The following is a 20,651-nucleotide window of genomic DNA, read 5'->3' as shown; positions in this document are numbered from 1 at the left end:
GCTTATTTGTTTGGATTTTTTAATATAATGAGCATGTATTATATAATTTTTGAAAGAGAAGATTTTAAATGTTGTTTTCAGAAGTACACTTTATAGGAACTTCTAAAGACACACAAGTCTTAGTGGTACCTGTGGCTTATTAATACCTCCAGAAGTACTTCTTTACAAGTGATGCTTATCAAAAGCTACAGTTTGAGAGCCCTCAGAATATCTAGTGCCTCTGGCTACTTATTTAGCAGTGGCAAAGATCTGCTTTCTGTCACAGCCATGGTGATCTCTGCCTCTTGTCTTAAGATCTTTAAAGCTGCTTAAAGAAAACACTCTTACCAATCTTTTTATCATCCTATAATAAGGTATGGAATTTCTCCCCTTGATTAAAAGTAAGTATGTCTTTATACCTTAATAAAGGAGGAAAGCAGACACTTGTTTCTCGGACCTGAATTAAATTTTTTTTTTTTGAAAAGTCACTTGTTAGCTCTTAGTCGTAAGCTAAAATAGTGATAGACTTCTCATTTTTAACAACTATGAATCAGCTTCCCATGATCTCCTTTTAAAACTTTTTTTTTTTTCATATAATCCACATTTCAGCCCAGTGAGGTAGGATCTCATCCTTTTATAGATGAAAAGGGTGACCTTTGAGAGAGGAAACACAGCTCTTAAGTGATAGAGCCTGGAGTCTAGACTTTCTAGACAAGGGTGGGGTGCTGGCTGTGGCTTTAATTACAAAGAACCTAAAATAGGTTCCCTTTAATAGGGAACATTTTGAAGTAAAATATAAATCTAGTACTGTGCAAACTTTTAATTGGCTTATATGTCTGGAAGACTTAGGAATGTCTCATTTCAAAGAAATTCACTGTTGGTGTTAGCATTATTTAGCACCTCTCCTTCAAAGGTTTATAATGTCTAAATGCCCATTATTAAGGAATCAGTTAAGTAAATTGTGGTATATTAATATGATGTGAGATACCTTACACCCATTAAAAAGAATACCTAGATATGTTTACATGTTTACTTTAGAGAAGTATGTGCTTGTAATACATAGTTTTGCTACTAGTTACATTTATTTTTGAATTTTTGAATGGGATATAACTTACATAGAGTGATATTTACAGATCTGAAATATATAGTAGTATTTAGTCTGAAATAATATACCCCAATTTTTTAAAAATATTTGCCTCTAGGAAATCAAATAAGTGTAACAGAACCTTTCACATTTTACCTTACTTTGTTTGAGTTTTTGGCAATGATCATCTATTTCTTCTATAGATAAATAAAGGGGATCAGATATCATAAAGTTATAGGGAAGATCAGTGGAGTAGATATAAGAGAATGACAGGGAGGGAGAAAGGGAAATGGAAAGATAAATGAATTTAACAAATCATGTTATATTCATATGTAAAGATAACAGGGAATTTCACTTTTATGTATATGTAGAAGAAAGGAAGTTTAATAACATTGAGGAGAGAAAATGGGGAAATTTGGAGGGGAAGAAAAGAGGATGGGGCTCAAAATCAAATTCCTTGCATGTCTGATTTTTGTCACAAAGAACCCAATTATATATAATTATGATGCTCTAATAAAAAAGGGGAATAAAAATATTTGCAGAAATATGAAATAATACCACTCTTATTTTTGTTTTGGAAAATAGTTATATTTAATAAAATTATATATGTAAGAAAATAAATGTGTGTATAGATTATATCTGTGTACTTATATGGCAGGGGGAAGTATTTATAAGGGAAGAAAAACACACAGGTTCACACTCATGATCAACTTGAGAAACTTCCCAGGGATTTCATCTTTTATGCTAAGTAGGAGAATTTGGAAATTTTATATTTGACGTGACAGAGAAATATCAAGGCCACGCTTATGCTCTCTTACCAGATAGTGTCTTGGGACATGCATCCTGTTTTGGCCTCCAACCTCTTTATCAATCCCTGCAGTTCTTCATTGTCAGAAAAAAGAATAAGCTGCACTGAGGCTCCTTCTCATTCTCTGGGCACCAGGAACATGTCCTTATTTAGTTTAATACATCTGTAAGTGTGTTAAGCATTCCCAGTTTTCAAGATAACAAGTTCAAAGGGGCAAAAATAGCATACGTTCTTTTTGTTTATTTGTTTGTTTGGTGCTAGGGATCCAAACTCAGGGCCTCATACATGCCAAGCATACATTCTACCTCTGAGCCCCGCTCCAGCATATGTTCATTTTTTGATTACCTGTAATATATAGTGCTGCATCTTACATACCACACACAGATAATGATTTTTTAATTAACAATTGAATACTAGATTTCCTGGACAGGGTCACCTTCCTGACCCTCTCCCCACCCTCTGTGAATCCTCTGTCCACCCTCCCCTACTTTCAGAGTCAGTCACTCCTTATCCAGTTGTTTACCAATAGATGTAGTCTTGATATTGAGGGGTGAGTGAGAAGGGTGTTGGAGACAGGCTGAGAGGAGGATGTTTTCTCATCAGTATTTTGGTTATCACCAGAACATGAGACCTGTGGGTAGATAAAAGCTGGGGGAGGGGAGTGTGCTAGCATTCCAGAATCAGGATTCCTCATTAGGGGTGAAATACCGCCACAGTCCTGCTCTTGAAGTGTATGTGATAAGGCCCCTCCTGTTCCCCTGGATTTGAATTCACAGGTATCACCTCACGTCTCCCTGCACCAGAGTCTTTGGACTTCAGTGTTTACCCTGTGACTCCTCTCTCCCTTTCACCTTTTGTACTTTAACCAGTCAAAATCATATCCAAGATCAGACAACAGAAGCTCTGCCTCCTTCCAGTGGGTATGTCAGGATAGTGACAAAGCTAAGGTTACATCCCATATTTTTTGACTTCTGTCCACTCACATCTCTTAATCTGTGATAAGTAATAAAATGAATCCTGTGGAGCACTAGCACAAGAAAGCACCACATCATAAGCAGAGAGCCTCACCTTTTTGAGAGGAAGGAAGGGAATTACTTTTTATTGCCACCTATATGGCACATACCTTGTCTCCACCATTGTGCCATCTAACCCATACAACAACCCTGCAAGATTGCTGTCTCATCACCCAAGTTTCCTGGCTAGATCACAGATGCTTCAAAATGGAGGTTGAGCCAGAGCTGTCTGACTTTCTCTTCCTGTACTCTTTCATTTACCTTGACTTGATATCTGGCACTAACTACTGATAACAGAATATATTCTTTGTAAAGTAATAGCCTGTGCCTCCCAACAGCCTTTCCCACCCTTGGTCACCTCACACCCCTTGTTGGAAGCATGGTCTCTATTGATAATTTCTTCTCAAATGATTTTTTAACAGGACCAAGGACAGTGATTCACCCCAAAGCACGAATTATTGCCGAAGCTGGGCCGATAGTGATTGGTGAAGGTAACCTGATAGAAGAACAGGCCCTCATCATAAATGCGTAAGACTTTTACAGATAATGTGAACTAAGCACCACCTGTAACAGTTTTCATCAATATAAATTTTGGGACTAAGCTGTAGCTCACCCATAGAGCACTGGCCTAACATGCTCAAGGCCCTGGGTTCAATCACCAACACTGCAAAAAAAAAATTAAAAATTACAGCTGACATTTGGAATGCCCACTGTTTTAGAGCTAGAGAAACATTAAGGATCTTTTTCAAAAAAAGTAAATGAGGAACCCAAAATCTAGGTAGAGAAAAGACTTGACCAGGTTGAGGAGCTTACTGATTAATGACTGACTAGAATCTTCACCTCTGGATCCAATGACCTTCCCCTTTTGTATCATTTTCTCATCCTTCTCTTAAGCAAACTCTTCCTGAGCACCTCTAACCTTGAGGTGCTATGAAGAGTTTGGTTGGGTTTCTTGATTCTGACAGAAATGTTATTCATGCCCCAAAAATGTGAGCTTAACTCAGCTGTATGTTTTCCCATGTTCTGCACAGTAATACCCAGAGTTACAGATGAAAAGTTTGCCATCCTAAAGATAAACAGATAATAAAATATTACAACATGTATGTGATCATAGGTGAACTAACCCATGAAATTTTCATAAGCATTTGTATATCTTTCTAGATAAAATTTTGGCAGGATATTCAAGGTTACACCTAATTTATAGCAACAATGTATGGAATTTGTAAGAAAGACCTTAGGAAAATATTTAAATGTGATAAAAAGACTGATTTGTCTGAATGCTTACTTAGGATTTGGGAGTTTTTTAGTATATTAAGCAGTTTAAAATACATTTGGCACCTTCAATGTAAGTCAGTTAACAAAAGCAACATCCTGTAGTAACTCAACTGTCAGAGATAAAACACAGTTTTTAAAATGGTTTCCTCCTCTAAGAGCACAAGCATTTTGTCTTCCAAATATTTCAACTAATATCATAAAATAATTATTTTATGTGCATATCTGTTTATATTTTACAATCTTGAATGATTAATAAAAATAGAAAAGTCTCAAGTTAGGAATGATTTTGATTCTAATTTAACAGGCTAAAAGTCGAGTCAGCCCCCTTTTTTTTTTATCTTGGTCTAGAAAAGGCCCTCTGAATTCTGAGTTTAAGAAATAAAGGAAGACCGTCCCACTACATACATTTCTGATCAACTAAAAATCAAGCTTTCTTTAACATAAAGGGGAAATGATTCACTTGGACCAAGAAATAACTGATATATATTTTAAGCTTGATGCAAGTAAAATTGAGAGAATTAACCCAAATTCTAAAATGAAAGAAAAACAGCTTATTGTTACTGGTTTTTTATGATCTATCTCTTCTTTTTATAGTCATCCAGATAATATCACCCCTGACACTGAAGATCCAGAACCCAAACCTATGATCATTGGCACCAACAATGTGTTTGAAGTTGGCTGTTGTATCCTTTACTAATCTACCATCATTCCCAGATGTCCTTTGGTACCCAGATCTCTTCCTGTAGAAATTATCAGGATTTAGCTATTAAATATATTTATAATATATATTATGATTACATTTTTAAGAGTACATCACCTTGTTCTTTGTACAGACGTATTTGTAGTATGTTAAAAAATCTTTTCTAGGGTTGGGGTTGTCTATAGCTCAGTGGTAGAGCACGCATGCCTAGCCTGTGTGAGGTTTGACCCTCAGCACTACAAAAAAAGAAAAAAAAATATTTCCTGTTCTGTTGACTAACTCAATAGAATAAATACTTATGCCATTTTCTGACACACAAGCATACATCTTTAGCTCAGCATTTTGAAAGTCCTTTTGCTGGAACTACAACTTATTGTCAAGCAGCAATGACTAAATGGCAATGGACACAGAAATAGTAATCCTGGCTTCTGTCCTGATTTAAGAGTGACACCTTTGTCAATTTGGTTCCTGTATCATTTTAGACAGATAATATATTGTCTGATTCAAAAATATGGTGGGCAAAGGTGATAATATTTCATTCTGTATGTGTTATTTCTTTTCTCCCGGGGTTCTACCAGTTCTTTTGCTTTGTCTTATACTCTGAAAAGATAAAAAAACTTTTCCATGGTGTCAGCAAAACATATAACACTGTCAACAGCATTTCAGTGACTGGGTAATGGATAGTTTTGATTTTCTTAAAATAATTGTGAAAATATAAAATCAAGGCTCTTTAAAAAAATAGGAGTCATTTATTTATACCTAGAGATACTTATGCTTAAGGATTAAAACTTTATTACAGATTTCTCTAAGCAAAGATTTCTGGCAAGGGAGAACCTACAAAGTCCTTCCCATGCCTCCTTGCTTCAGTGCAATTAAGGACATATTGTGTAAGTGGGGAGAAAAGGGATGAACATATTTAGAGTATTTACTTAACTGAGGCTCACAGATTCCCAAGCCATGAAAATGGGGGATAATAATGTCATCGAATCAAAAGGTAAGCTATGTTCAGAGTTTCATTGTTAAAGTGATTACCTCCTTTCTCTTTGTCGTGTCCTGGGAAACAACCAAAGTACAAACTATAACAAGGTGATATGCTTGGAAGTGGACTAAAGTCATTGTCAAACTAATTCTTTACCTCAAAAGAACCTAATCTAGTTATGTGGTTATTTGATAATGTGGTTAAATACATTAAAGTTAAAAATCTGCAGTGTATTTTTAGGTTAGAATTGGATTAAACCATAAAATTCCATTGAAAGATTTGAAAAAGATTTCTATTAAATCCTGGTGTGGGATGGTATTTTAGTTGACTAATGTAATCATAGAACTAAAGAAAAAAATCAGTTACTTGAGCAGATTTCTTTCTTACGTTTCAGAACTACTCTTCCTCCAATCAATAAAACAAATATCATCTACTCTCCAAAACTGGTTCAAGTCACCAGCACTGCTGGGAATCAGCTCCAAGAGCTTGTCCCACTAAGGGTGCAGAAAGAACCTGAAAAGTGACACTTCTTTAAAAACACTGGTTTATATTTGTTGGTCCTGAATGGCATGGGGAAAAAAATACTTCTTTTTTAAAATAAGGTCATACTTTTTGTTAACCTACTTAATGGTCTTAATTTTAGTTTGGATTACCAATTATTGTCATCATTGGCATTCTTTATTTATTATAAGCTTACTATGTGTCAAACCTGTGCTTAGGACTTTTTTTTTTTTTTTGATGCTTAAAGTCAACTGTGAAGTCTCTCCATTTTATAGTAAAACTATAAAACCAGTGGCATGCCCAAGGCCACACAACTAGTCAGCAGCAGAGTTCTGTTTTGAATTCATCTCGCACTGTTTTGCATTGTCTTCCTCTGTGCTGTCTATTCAAACTCTGAATTGAAGCATTTTCTTTATTTTTTTTCTTAAGACCAGTTTGATTTTTATACCTAAATCTCAGAAAGAAAGAAAAAAAAAGAGTTGTAAACGCAAAAAAGTGTTATATAATGCCTTAAGTTGCAATCTTTTCTGTTTTTGCTGCAGCATATGTAGGCAGAAATGTAATATTGACAAGTGGTTGCATCATTGGGGCTTGTTGCAACCTAAATACTTTTGAAGTCATCCCTGAGAATACAGTGATCTATGGTGCAGACTGTCTTCGTCGGGTGCAAACTGAGCGACCACAGGTACTAGAACAATCTCTCCATAAAAAAATATTTCCTTCTAGGACTGCTCACCCTCCCAAAACACCAACTAATTGTCTTCGTGGGCAACAAATTCACTTTAAAAGCAAATGATTAGGAACTGGGGTGTAGCTCAGTGAGTTGAGTGCATGCTTAACATGCATGAGACCCTGAGTTTGATCCCCACCACCAAAAAAAAAAAAGCAAAAGAATACAATAAAACATCAGAGAAACATTCCTAAGAAACTTGGGTTTATTTGCAGCCCAATCATTGAGTGTTTAGGTCACTATCCTCTGTGTGCGTGTGTGTGTGTGTGTGTGTGTGTGTGTGTATACTATATATGGATGACAATGACAAATTGATTGTGAGGAAAAGAAAATCCAGAGTTGCTATTCCTGGTCTTAGCATTTTCACTGAAGATGCATCATCAAACCTTACAGACCACATTGATTCAATCCTAAAATATCAATCTTCAAGGCACTACCAAAGGAATGACCCTACCAAATTTAATACTAGGCATCTAACTTGGATCTGTCTGAGTTTAGCATAACATAGCTTGATTATTAAACAGCTTATGAATAAGCAAGTGTGTTTGGATATTTTCTTAATAAACAAGAATATATATTTGGAGCTTAATGTTAGAATAGAAGATGAAAAAGATAAGACCTCTGGGATCTTCCTTGAACATAAGACATTTAGATTGAAATTTTGAGCCTCATTGCTTGACATACTCAATATGTATTTCTTTAGTTACCTAGTCTCCTTTTCCTGCCTGCAAAGAAAATATTTTCAAGACATTTATTGCTTTGCCTCTGATTCTTACAGACATATTTTTATCAAATATTAAAACTCTTAATTCTTTCTGGGTTACTCAATTTTTGTAATGTTTGGCATTATTATTGTAAGCAACTATTACTTCTGTAAACTAAAAAGAAAAAATCAGTATTTTTTTTTACAATCTATGTAACAGCAAAATTGATTAAAACAGAAATGAAGCAGAAAGTGGGAAAAGAAAATTAGACTTAAGTAAGCAAGAATATCTGTAGTTTAAGGTTTGTTGTAAAAGACTATTTTCCAAATTTCACTGATTATAAGGAGTAAATAGGGGTCTTTATTAAAAATGTATTCCCCAGACTTATTGAAGCACAGTGTTTAGGCACAGACCTAAAAATCTATATTTTTCACAAGTACCCCAAGTGAGTTTTACATTCAGTTTGGGCAGTGCTGCCATTTGAAGAGTAAAGATCAATGACTGTGTCTTATCTGTGTGGAAAGCAATATTCTATGGGTGTTTTACATAGGTGGTTTTCTCTAATTGGCACCCTTTTGCTTTTTAGAAGCTAGGATATAATCTACAAAAGCCAGTTTAGAAGCGTATTCCTGTATATTTTTATGTATAAAATCATTTGCCTTTTTCTTGTTACCAAACTTAATATATTTTTATTATGTATTTTAAAAACACAAATAAAGAAAGGTAAGAAATAAGTCAGTAAAAATCACCTATCATTCTCTGACCTAAGAGTAACCATTTCTATCTAATATTCTTGACTTCGCTTTCTGCCAGTCAGTCTTAATTATCTTATCTTTTTAGCCCCAGACACTACAGTTGGATTTCTTGATGAAAATCTTGCCAAATTATCACCACCTAAAGAAGACTATGAAAGGAAGCTCGACTCCAGTTAAGAACTGAGAATAGTGTATATCAAGATAACGTTCCCTCTTTGACTACTGTCTTTTGAAAGGGCCACAGTGTTTGTACATTCTTAGCAGCTCACATAATAATGTGTGTTGACTTTGTTTGATAAAACTATGAGAGGAAAGTAATGGATTTCCATTGTAACTGTCCTTTATAATTTATATAAAATGTATTATTTTCCTATGCCTTTGCTCCTTTCTGATAATTTACAGATTCATTTTTTCTTTTGTTATATAAAATGTTAGCCACAAATTGATTATGTAAAAGACTACAGAAATGGCAAGTGGTCATGTAATTACACTCTAGCATATACTAAACTAAATAAAAACTGCTGGTGACAGAGTTTTTAGTGAGTCTGCTTCAATCAGTTTGGCTACTTGCATTAATCTTCCCAAAAGAGGTATCTTAATTTTTATTATTAATTTTTATGATGCATTAAGCTAATGTGTTTACTTACCTTTTCCTCTTGTGGATTTGTAGCTGTTTAAAGTTTCAAATGATATTTCAGCAGCTATTGAATTAGTTTAGACTTCACTTTGTTTTTAAGAAAAATTTTTTTTTTCTTTTCAGCAAAACAAAGTAATCAGGGAAAGATGTCGTCAACAGAATATAAATTCAGAAAGAATGCTGTCTGACTAAGATGACAAATAAAAGACCACTCAGTGATATTCCTGGGTTTCTGAGGACAATAAAACTAAGATTTTGAAATTTTTATGAAATTATTTTGACGTAGTAATAATCACTAGTTATTGAATTTGTTGTAACATTTAATTAGATGGTAGACAAAATTTTGAGAATTTTATTGTAAATCCAAATTTTTGTTTTGTTTTTGATGCTGGGGATTGAACCCAGAGCCTCCTATAGCTAAGTGTATACTCTATCATCAAGCCACACTCCCAACCCCTCAAATTTTTTGAATAATTCAAGTGCATATGTTTAATAGAACAGACTTTTCAAGTTTTGAATCCATAGGGGAAAAAAGAGATAATACTAAGATAAAAAGACTTAAGATTTTGTTCTCAAAATTTAATTGTAGTTATGGATAGAGACAACTGTTTTTTAATTTCTGAAACTAATAGTACAAATTAGCGTAATTGTTCCTAATACAAATGACTTGATTTTGGTAAGAATAGTCATGACTCAAATTGGAGAACCATACTGTAATGAACTGAACATAGAGCTTTTGAAAAAAGGAGAACATTGCATTAAAGCTCAATTTTTGATAACTATCATTTACTTCTCAACCCCTGAAGATCAAGTCATAATTTTGTTGGTCCTGGGAAAAGATCAGAAATTACAAAACTGCCTTTGAAATCCTGTCATGGTTCTAAACTGTTCTCTGATAAGCTACATAAATGGCCCTCTCCAAACTACAGCTAGTACATGAGACAGCTAAGTACAGTGAGACAGTGTAGCTAGTGTACTAGTACAGCTAGTACAGTGAGACATCTCCTAAGGATTTGGTACAGAGAACCCCCAGACTTTTCAGACTTCCTGAATTACCATGTAGGGTGGCACTCAGTGGTAGAGCACTGGCCCAGCATGCACAAGGCCTGAGTTTGATCCCAACATTGAAAAAAACAAAAAACAGTGATAAAAACCTCGGTGTCTACCAGGTATTCTGTTAGCTATTAAGGAATGTTAACTCATTTGAGGAAGGAAAATATGAACAGAAATAGTGAACTTACCAAAACAGGTCTTGGAGAAATAAAATATGACAGTGTGCACTGTTATCCATGAAGGAGGAGGTCCTGAATCCAGGAGATGTGAGCAATTCAGTGACCAGAGGTTCTATTTATAGTAGGACCAGTTTATCAGTACCCACTGAGACTTGGGGATAACACACCTCAAGACTTACCACTTCTTTTGACTAATTGCAAGCTTCGCTGAACAACCTTCTCTTTGTAAATATGGCCTTCAGACTGTTATTCAGAAAATATAAGGTACCCAATTCAATTCTACACATAGGAAATTTAGAGAACCTCTCTGATTTGTACATTCATCTTGTGTGGATTTAGTTTGTGTGAGTTTTTCCCCACTTGGTCTGTCAATATAGTTTATGAGTTTCTGAATATTCTTAAAGCATAGTTTCAGACCCATCATGGCAAAGAACCAAAAAGTCCAGATAGATTATTACATACTTCACTCTTGAGTTTCTCCGTAGCCAGACTACATGACTTGAGTGACTGTCGCTCACTGAGACAGCTCTCAAACGTCATCACAGATATTCTAGACAAATAAACTAAACGGTAGGACACCCTGATATGCTTCTGACACAAGATAGCCACTGGGCAGAGAAAAGAAAGAAACCATTTTTTTCATAGCACCTGAAGGCAATTTGGCACCTAGCTTTCGGGTCCAGATGGATTTTTCACTGACTGAATAGTGTCAAGTCTAGAAAAGTTGCTTTCCTTCATCTAAAAACACACTAGTTATTATGCCACATATCAAATTACTCCAAGACATAATAACTTACAACAACAAACACATGATTATCTCACATAATTTCTGTGAATCAAGAACCAGTGATATGCTGGATGTGGTGGTGCAGGACTGTAGTCCCAGCTATTTGGGAGGCTGAGGCAGGAGAATTACTTGAGCCCAAAAGTTGGATACCAGTCAAGGCAACACAACAAGACCCCTGTCTCCAAAATAAAAGTAATCTATGAGTGGCTTTACTCGTGGCTGTGGCTTTGTGTCTCTCTTGAGACTGAACTTAAACTGTCAACCAGAGCTGCAGTCATCAGAAGCCTTGCCCTGAGGTTGTAGATTCCACTTCCAGAATGACTGTCTCAAATGGTTGTCCACAGTATGCCTCAGTTCCTCACCATGTGAGCCTCTCCTCAGGCTACCTGAGAATCCTCCAGAACCTAGTTGTCCAAGAAAGAAGACACCACAGTGCCTTCTATGACTTGGTCTCTAAAGTTGCACACCATCAATACCATTTAATTTGGTTTGTTAGAAGTGAGTCACTAAGTCATTTTACAAAGGGAGGGGAATTCAAAGAATTCATGTGCATATTTTAAAATCATCGGTATATACACACACATCCATCTACAGCTGGATTCCTCCCTGCACACTGTCAGAATCTCTTAGAGGGTCTTCACACTGAGGAAGATGACTTTGGAACACACAACTGATTAATTAATGGAACAACACATGCCATCACCAAATGTCTTCATCTTATGACCACCTTGAAGCTCTATTGTTTTCTGACAAAATGAGCAGTCTTTTACAACATCAACAACCAATTTTCCAGCACCCAGCTAGATGTCCAACAGTTTGCTTCTAACTATCTGGAGGTGACCCAGGCTCCACAGATGAAGGGCCCAGAAGACTGTCCCGACATTATTTGCCAGCAGCAAATGGGCATGCTACTCATACCGCTGCCCAGCAAACTCCAAATTTAGGAGTTCCCATTATCACTCTTTCAAGTTCAATAATTTTCTAGAACAACTTAAAGAACTTGGGAAGGTGGTATACTTAGGATTACAAATTAATTATAAAGAATCCAACTCAGGAACAGCCAAATGAAAGGGCTGGGGTTGGGAATGGCACAGAGCTTCCATTTCTTTGAAGCACATCATCCTCTCAGCACATGAGCACATTCACCAACCGGTGTCTAAGAATGCTTATCCTATCTCCAGCTCCTATACCTTCCCTGGAGTTGGTAAGGCAGAACTGAGTGTTCCAACACTAGTCACCTGTTCCTATTAGCATTAAAAAAAAAAAAAAAAAAAAAAAGCAAATTTCAAAGAGTTGAGGAGCTCTATGCCAGGAAAAGGGACAAATACCAAAAAAAAATTTTTCAGTTCTGGGGAATCAAACTTTTTTGTACAAATTAGGCAGGTGCCTACTACCCAGTTACATCTCCAACACTTTTTTATTTTTTGAGACAAGATCTCACTAAGCTGACCAGATTGACCTAGAACTTGTGATCCTCCTGCCTCAGCCTCGCCATAGCTGGGACTGAGAGGCACCTGGCCCAGATTTTTTTTTTTTTATTTTATTACACCTATCTTAGAAATACTCTTAAATATAATGTAAATTTCATTAAACATCAGTTTAATTTGTCTAAACTTAATAGGAATTATTATTATTGAAGGATAAGAATATTGAGTGAGAGAATAGTACAATAACTATTGCTAACCCTTAAAGTAGAGATACTTAGTCAACTCTGACTTTTTTTTTTTTAATTGTATTTATTTATTAAACTTGCATAGAACTTATCACATACATTCTAGGCATTGTTAAAAACAGTTTTTACACCAGGTGCAGTGGCACATGACTGTAATCCTAGTGACCTGGGAGGCTGACGCAGGAGGATCACAAGTTTGAGGCTATCCTGGGAAATGTAGCAAGACCCTGTTACAAAATGAAAAATAAAAAGGACTATGGGTACAGCTCAGTGGTAGAGCACCCCGGGGTTCAATCACAAGTGCCAAAATAAATAAATAAATAAATAAGTAATAACAATTTATACATAACTAATTAAATATGCATTAACTTCTTTAATTCTTTTAATCAAGTAGATAATACTATCCCTATTTTACAGATGTGGAAATTGAGGCCTAGAGAGGTTAAGTAACTGTCCAAGGTGTCTCAGCTCATAAGAAGCATTTGGGCTCCAAAGTTCATGATCTGAGCCATATTCTGTGTTGCCTTGTTGGAAAAATTTTAACTTTTTTTAAGATACAGCTTCCAAATACTAATTAAGAAAACAGGTATAGATTTACCTGTCTTCAACTCTTCATAATCTTTAAATTCTTAATGTGCATGAGACAAAAGAATAGGGAAATTTTTTTAAAAAAGAATTACTTGATCTACTGAATTCAATTTAAAAATACCCAAACAGGGATCCCACGTGCAGGATCCAGGTCATTCTTTCCAAAGCTTTACTGGGTCTGCTTGTTATTACTAATTAACTATGGTGGTAATATGCAGTGGTGTTTTGTTTTTCACTGGTAAATGTGATTCAATTTCATTTTAAACAACTCAGGAAGTGGGGAAAAAAACACTTCTAATTTCATAGTCCACCCTCAAACACCACTACTTTTGGCATTCTGGGAACTAACTCTTAGCATGCCGTCCACCATTAATAAAGGTAAATGTGGATTTCTTTCCCATGCTTTTGTTTTAAAGCTTTGTAATTTCTACTGTAGTTTCACCACAAGAGGGCACCAATGTACAGCATGGTTCTCCCACTACTGGCTGGCAAACACCCTGCTCTTGGAGACTTTTATTACCCTTAGTAATCTGACCCATTTTAGGAACACTTTAGACTTGAATACTTTACTAAACATAAAGTAGGAACAGCTTTTCTCCTGCCTCTTTCAAAGAGTGACATATTTAAATATTTTAGAGCAATTGTTGAGACTAGTCATTCAAGGAGAGGTGCAAGAATTTTGACCTCCCACAGAGAAGCATGATTAGTTCCACTGATACCTAGCAAAGAATGGTTTGGTCAAATCTTCCTTATTAGCATTCCTCTCATTAGGATTTCAGCAAAACTTCTTTCTTTCATGTGAGTTTGAGTGGTGCAAAGTCCCTGAATTTAGATTTTCCACTGCTTAAACCAGCTTAACATTCCTTCGCTACCTGTATGGCTCAGACCTTTGAACCACTCTCTGCTCCATGTGAAAAATACTGTCTGATGCTCAAGGCCACCTGATTTTCACTAGTCAGTAACCTACGCCCTGGTGGGCCAATCACATCTCACCCTGCATCGTATGCTTTCCAAAAGTTAATTATATTTGTTCCCAACCTTGTTTATGCAATTAGTAGTTAGCAATTACATAATTAAATTCAATAGTACCAAAATCAAGCAATTATGATTGTGAAAAGAGCTATAATCTTTATGAAACGAAGTTGAGTACTTGGGAAAGACATGATAAAGACTTTTTTAAATGTTATGGAATTAGGTGTGGACAAAACACTGAAAGTTTGAGCAAAGGAGAGGGGAGCACCAAAATATAGAAGGCTTTTGTTCTCATTTTGCTACACAATTGTTTTGAGTCCTTCATCCACTGAAACTGAAATTGATAATGACTCTTGCTGTGTTAGTAGATGTCTTACAAGTGGTCCCATCAGCAGTACCACACTCCCAAGTTTTTAGCTTGACATCAAAGGAATGATGGGTGAATGTTTTGTTGTTTCTGTTTTAAATTTAAAATAAAATTTTGATGATATATATTATCATTTCATGAATTCCTGTTCTAGAAAGCTGACTTTCCCATTTAACTCACTACAGATTCTGTCTGCATAGGGAAGCACAGCTTCAGAACTGCCAAATGGAGGAACAGCAAAATGGGCCCAAGCCCTCAATCTTTCCTCTGTGACTTATGTATACTTTCAAAAGAATAACCTCACTTTCATGAAGATAGCATCTTAGAGTCCCTTATTGCTGAAGTAGATGTGCTTGATTTTAATAGAACAGATTTTTAGAATTTAATCTTTTTTTTTTTTTTTTTTTTTTTTTGGCCATGCTGGGGATGGAATCTACAGCCTCACATATGCAAGACAAGCTCTCTACCACTGAACTACACCCCCAGCTTAGAACTTGATCACCTTTACTATCTAGACCTGTTAGTTGACAAAATGGTTCCAAATCTTTCAACTTATCCCATAACTGTGCCTAAAATGTTTCTTTTTTATTAATGCGGGCTGGCACAGTTGTGGATGTGTTATATTTTGTGCTTAAATGATTACAGCACAAAAGGGAAGATTGTGACTGAGGGTTTCCCCTGTGGCCAGGAAAGCTTTGCCATGGTCTTCATATCCTTTGTAATCAGAAGAATGGCCCACACCAGATCCCAGATGGCATTCTTTATGTTTAAACTTTATGATAATGTAACGAGAAGAACTGAAAGCTCTTTACTAAATTATAAGTAAGTTATTAGATTTAGGGATGGTAGAGCACTTGCCTAGCATGTGCAAGGTCCCAGGTTCAATCTCAAGCACTGAAAAACAAAAATAATAAATTTTACTTGTGCCGCATAACAAAATCACCTGCATCTTAGTTTTAAATTCTAAAATATGAAGAGAGCCATGCACTGTTATCTCAGTGACTCAGGAGGCTAAGGCAGGTAAATCACAAGTTCAAAGCCAGCCTCAACAACTTAGCAAGACCCTCAGCAACTTATATCCTGTGTCAAAATAAAAGGGTCTAAGGGTGTAGCTCAGTGGCAAAGCATCCCTGGGCTCACTCCCCAGTCCCCCCTGCCTCAAAAAAAATTATAAAATATGAAGAGAGAAAGCTCTCATGCTGTAAATGATATTCTGCTAAAGTGTCCTCCCATTTCTGCCACATAGGAGGCCCCTCCCTGCATTACAGTTTTGCAAAAAAGAGTCACATTAGATGAAGTCCAAGACTCCGCCCTCCCTGTCATATTCCTTTGGGGCTGCTATTAAAAAAATATCATAAATTGAGTGGTTTATTAGAAATTTAATTTCCCACATTTCTGGTAGTTGAGAAGTCTAAGATCAAGACACCAGGAGATCCAATGCCTGGTGAGGGTAGCTTCCTGGCTCATAAGGGCACCTTCAGCAAACAACTCCCGTGGGCTCTTTTATAGGCACTAAGCCCACTCATGAGGGTTCCACCCTCATGACCTAACCATTTTCTAAAGGCCCCACCTCCTAATACCATCCTCTTGGGGAGGCAGGATTTCAGCAGATATTCAGACCATAGCATCCAACTTCCCCCTTCCTAATAGATTCTCAGTTTTGTCCAACTATCCACTCAATCCATGGATTAAGCTTAATCAGTCCATTCCAATGAATATTTGACCTTTCACTGTTTCACAAGTGCATATGTAACTTAAATTTTGCCTAAAACAAGGTAAGGGAAGAACTTATATCTTATAGTTGGGGAAGGAGATTTTCCTCCTTCTACTGGATGTGAAAAGGAGAACATGCTGCCTATTTGCTGCTGGCAGTTACCTTACCACCATGAGGGAAAGCAGCAGAAGGAAAAGATAGAAAAAATATAGATGCTTCAAGATGAGGCTGAGTCCATCTTTTAGAACCTAATTCTAGACTTTCATAGATACATAAGACATTTTCTGAATGTTTAAGCAAATGTGAGCTGGGTTGCCTGTTACTTGCAGAAACTGTGTGCCCTAACCGAAACAAAAATATCAAAAATTTGCCTCCACTTTGTGGGACCCTGCTTTGCTGGTGTAGTAAGCACTTTCCTGGCCCAACACTTCTGGCTACTACAAGGGAGGAGAATCAAGAGGGTCAAGAGTGTCTATGTAAATTCATGTAGATAATAAGTTAACATTTGTTAGTTTCTTCCTGGGTGCTGGGTGTTTTCCTAGTGGCTTATCTTACTGAAACCTCACAAAACCCTTATGATTAAGTACAGCTCTTAACCTCATTTACCTGTGAGAAAATCTAGTCCAGGATTAAACAACTTGCCCAGGGATATATGGTGGGTAGCAGAGCCTGGATTCAAGCAAGACACCCTGACTTCTATATCTACTTGGGCCCTTCTTTGATAAATTACAAATTCAGTAGAGACAAAAAAAAGGTAGTCTACAGGGGCTGTGGTTGTAACTCAATGGTAGAGCGATTGCTTAGCATGCGTGAGGCACTGGGTTCAATCCTCAGCACCACGTAAAAACAAATAAATAAATAAAGGTTAAAAAAAGTAATGCAATGCTTATAAAAAAAAAAAGTACAGAAAAGGTTAGTTTCAATGTGAAATACTTAGTCCCCTTAATAGGACATTTACTACGTTTGGGCATGGATCATGGTGTACATTCAAAAAGGATTTTAGTAATGTTCACAAGGTTAAACTCATTCTTTGGGGTCAACTAATTATGGACAATTTATTAATAAAATTTCAACTGCTTCTACATAGTACTATATTTTAATGGTAGAAACAGGAAAATACACATCCTACAATTTGACAGTTAATAACTTCATTGAATAATATTAACTGAGCCACCAGGTAAAGGAACTAAAAAAAATTTAATAAGCAACAACTTTATCCTTTAGTAAGAAGCTTAGGGTCTAAATGAGAGATAGAATGAGAATAGCGGGCATATGTGTACATATATTAAAGCTCAAAACACCAAGTACTTGCCCTGGATTATACATAAAATGTGTGTGTGTGTGTGTGTGTGTGTGTGTGTGTGTGTACGTGTGCGCATCTTCTGAAGAGAAGGCCTATAACTTCCATGAATTTCTTAAAGAATTCTGACCATTACTACTCCCAAAACGCCAAAAAAGGACAACTCTAAAAAATTTTCGGCAGGGAAAAATGACTAATACATTCTTAATGCTTGTTCCATTTACATTTCTTTCTCCATGTTAATTATTTGATTAAGTCATGCATTTTTGTTCTGGTTACCATTTTTCCTAGTTAAGACTTTTTGGGTCATGAGATAAAACCACTACTTCAAACCAGTTTAAGCAAAAAGACTTTCCTGGAAGGCTCTTGAGATAGCTAATGGAATCCAAGGCCATGGAGTTTAACTGGCCCCACAGAGGATGGGGCCAGGAAGCCAGCAGTCAGCTTCCATTGCCTTCTTCTCTCCCATTTGCCTGGTCTGTTGGTCTCTTGGAAAACCAGCATTCATTGCTTATGTATGCGCAAGCCCCAGGGCACTTGCCCTCAATCCTTAGTTTCTGTGTCCTCCCTTCATTGACCTGCAGGGTGACTAAACAGCATCTCACAGTCCTGATTCAAAGCTCCCAGGATGGAGAATCTGCTAATCCCATCAATGTCACAGAAATCCTGTATAGTAAACCTCACTGTTGTTCCTGAGTGTGAGCTGAGGCAACTCAGCAGAGGCAGGGGCGAGAGACATACCAGCAATGTCTCCTGCCCTGCTCATTTCCACTCATTTAAAGAGGATATGCTCTTTTTTGTTTGTTGTTTTTCAGTGCTGGGGATTGAACCCAGGGGCACTGTGCCACTGAGCTACACCCCCAGCCTTCTTATTTTATTCTTGGGCCAGAGCCTTACTAAGTGGCTAAAGCTGACCTCCAACTTGCAATTCTCCTGCCTCAGCTTCCCCAGATGCTGCTATTATAGGCCCAGGTCACAGTTAGAGATGACTCTCCTGCTGAAGCTGCCCAGTGGGTTAAATTGTTCTTGTGCCCTTTTGTTATCTTTGTTCGTTTGTTTGTTTGTTTATTTATTTATTTTTGGTACCAAGGTTGGACCCAAAGACACTTAACCACTGAGCTACATCCCAGCCTTTTTACTTTTTATTTTGAGACAGAGTCTCACTAGATTGATCATGGCCTCACTAAGTACTGAGGCTGTCTTCAAACCTGTGCTCTTCCTGCCTCAGCCTCCCAAGCAGCTGGGATTACAGGTGTGCACCACCACACCCAGCTAGGAATTGCTTTTTTAAGTATGCTTGTATTTCAGGAAATTTTCACTTATATTAGACTCTAGAATCTGAAAATATTCTGTGTTCCTAGGAAACGGTAATTGAGAAGATTTAAACACAGTGATCTTATTTTTACATCAGAGTCTCCAATATTTTGATCCAGGCCTTTTCTCTTTGTTGCAAGCCAATTTTTGAGGATTTGTATCATTTCATGTATTACAGTTCCTGATTCTCTCCACAATCTCCACCACTCCCACACACTCAAGTTAGATTTTTTTTTTTTTAATGGTCCTTCTGTGAATATTTATCTTAAAAGTTGTCACTATTGATCTACTGATTGAACCAACTATAATTCATCTAAGAGGTGGTCAAAGGACAAAACTACAGCAATTTAAAGATCTTAATTGGCTTCGTTTTTCATTTTAGAATCAGGTAACGCTTCATTCCATAAAACATGGCAATGAGTACTCCTATGAACTGAGCCAAAGAAGTTGGATTTACAGACAGAAAAGCCTAAAGAAAGCAAAAACAAAAGAACAAAAAGAGAATTGGTTATTTTAAAGTTACTTTCCCTGAAAGGTGGGGGTAGTACAGTAGAAAAATAATAGATTGGTTAACATCAGGTTATTTTTTGTGTAAGAAATAAAGCAAAGGCAACTTCGTCATCATGCCAAATGAAATTGGCCTGTTTGGTGACTGTGGGTATAACTCAGTTTAGAGCATTCCTAGCATGTTCAAAGCCCTGGGTTCAACCCCCAACACAAGAAAAGAAAAAAGACTGGGAAAATTGACTATTATCTCTCTAATCCTGATTTCTCAGGTCAGATGAACAGCTTAGTTTCAGCTTGATAAATGAAACTGCCACATGAGAACTTCCTATTGCTATGACAAAATACTTGAGAAAATCAGCCTAAAATGAGGAAGGATTTGTTTGGGTTCATTGTTTTAGAGGTTTTAATCCATGGTCCCTTGGCCCTGTTGCCTTTGAGCCTGTGGTAAGGCAACACATCATGGAAGAAGCACATGGCAAAAGAAACAACATACATCATGGTCACTGGGAAAGAGAGAGAATAGGCCAGGGTCCTACTATCCCCTTCAAGGGCACACCCCCAGTGACCTCACTTCCTTCCACTAGACCCCACCTTATAAAGGTTGCATCACCTCCCAATAGTACCACAGGCTGGTGACTGTGCCTTTAGCACATGACCTTTGGGGAACATTTCAGATCCAAACCAATACAGACACCACTTTGATTTTTAGTTGGGACCACTGGGGCTTAGTGCAGGATTTTAGTCCAAAATAATGGTCAACTGTAATTTTTATTTAACAAGGTGAATCCCTTATATGTTTTATTTCATTAACTCTCTAGCATTTCCATGAGTGCTATGAGAGTCATACTTTTTTAAAAAATGAATTTAATGAAGATTGCTTAGAGGATGAACTTTATTTTTCAATATCCAATAATCTAACAGGGAATATGGAAAACTTGTTGGGGAATCCTGCTCAAATGAATGCATACAGGATGCAATGGAGGGAAAACTAATAAAACCTCTAGCTTCATGTACTTTTAGTTGACTTTAAAAA

At 36.7% G+C, this 20,651-nt stretch overlaps 1 protein-coding gene across 2 annotated transcripts in view; it reads left to right on the top strand.

The window, feature by feature from the left end:
* Dctn6 (dynactin subunit 6) overlaps positions 1–20,651 on the top strand; it is a 36,238-nt gene that overhangs the window by 13,823 nt on the left and 1,764 nt on the right. The window contains exons 3-7 of one of the 2 annotated variants that reach the window (XM_047551331.1): positions 3,307–3,412; positions 4,754–4,842; positions 5,806–5,853; positions 6,882–7,024; positions 8,614–9,060. In XM_047551331.1, coding sequence (XP_047407287.1) covers positions 3,307–3,412; positions 4,754–4,842; positions 5,806–5,853; positions 6,882–7,024; positions 8,614–8,712 — 485 coding nt within the window. In that variant the 3' untranslated portion in view covers positions 8,713–9,060. Of the gene's footprint in view, positions 1–3,306; positions 3,413–4,753; positions 4,843–5,805; positions 5,854–6,881; positions 7,025–8,613; positions 9,061–20,651 lie in introns of those variants that run through there. The other variant, XM_047551332.1, reaches the window with a different exon arrangement.

This window comes from Sciurus carolinensis, chromosome 4 (genome assembly GCF_902686445.1).
Source record: "Sciurus carolinensis chromosome 4, mSciCar1.2, whole genome shotgun sequence".
Taxonomy (NCBI): Eukaryota; Metazoa; Chordata; class Mammalia; order Rodentia; family Sciuridae; genus Sciurus; species Sciurus carolinensis.
Note: the sequence above shows the minus strand (reverse complement) of the source record. Positions and strands in the feature narration are given on the sequence as shown.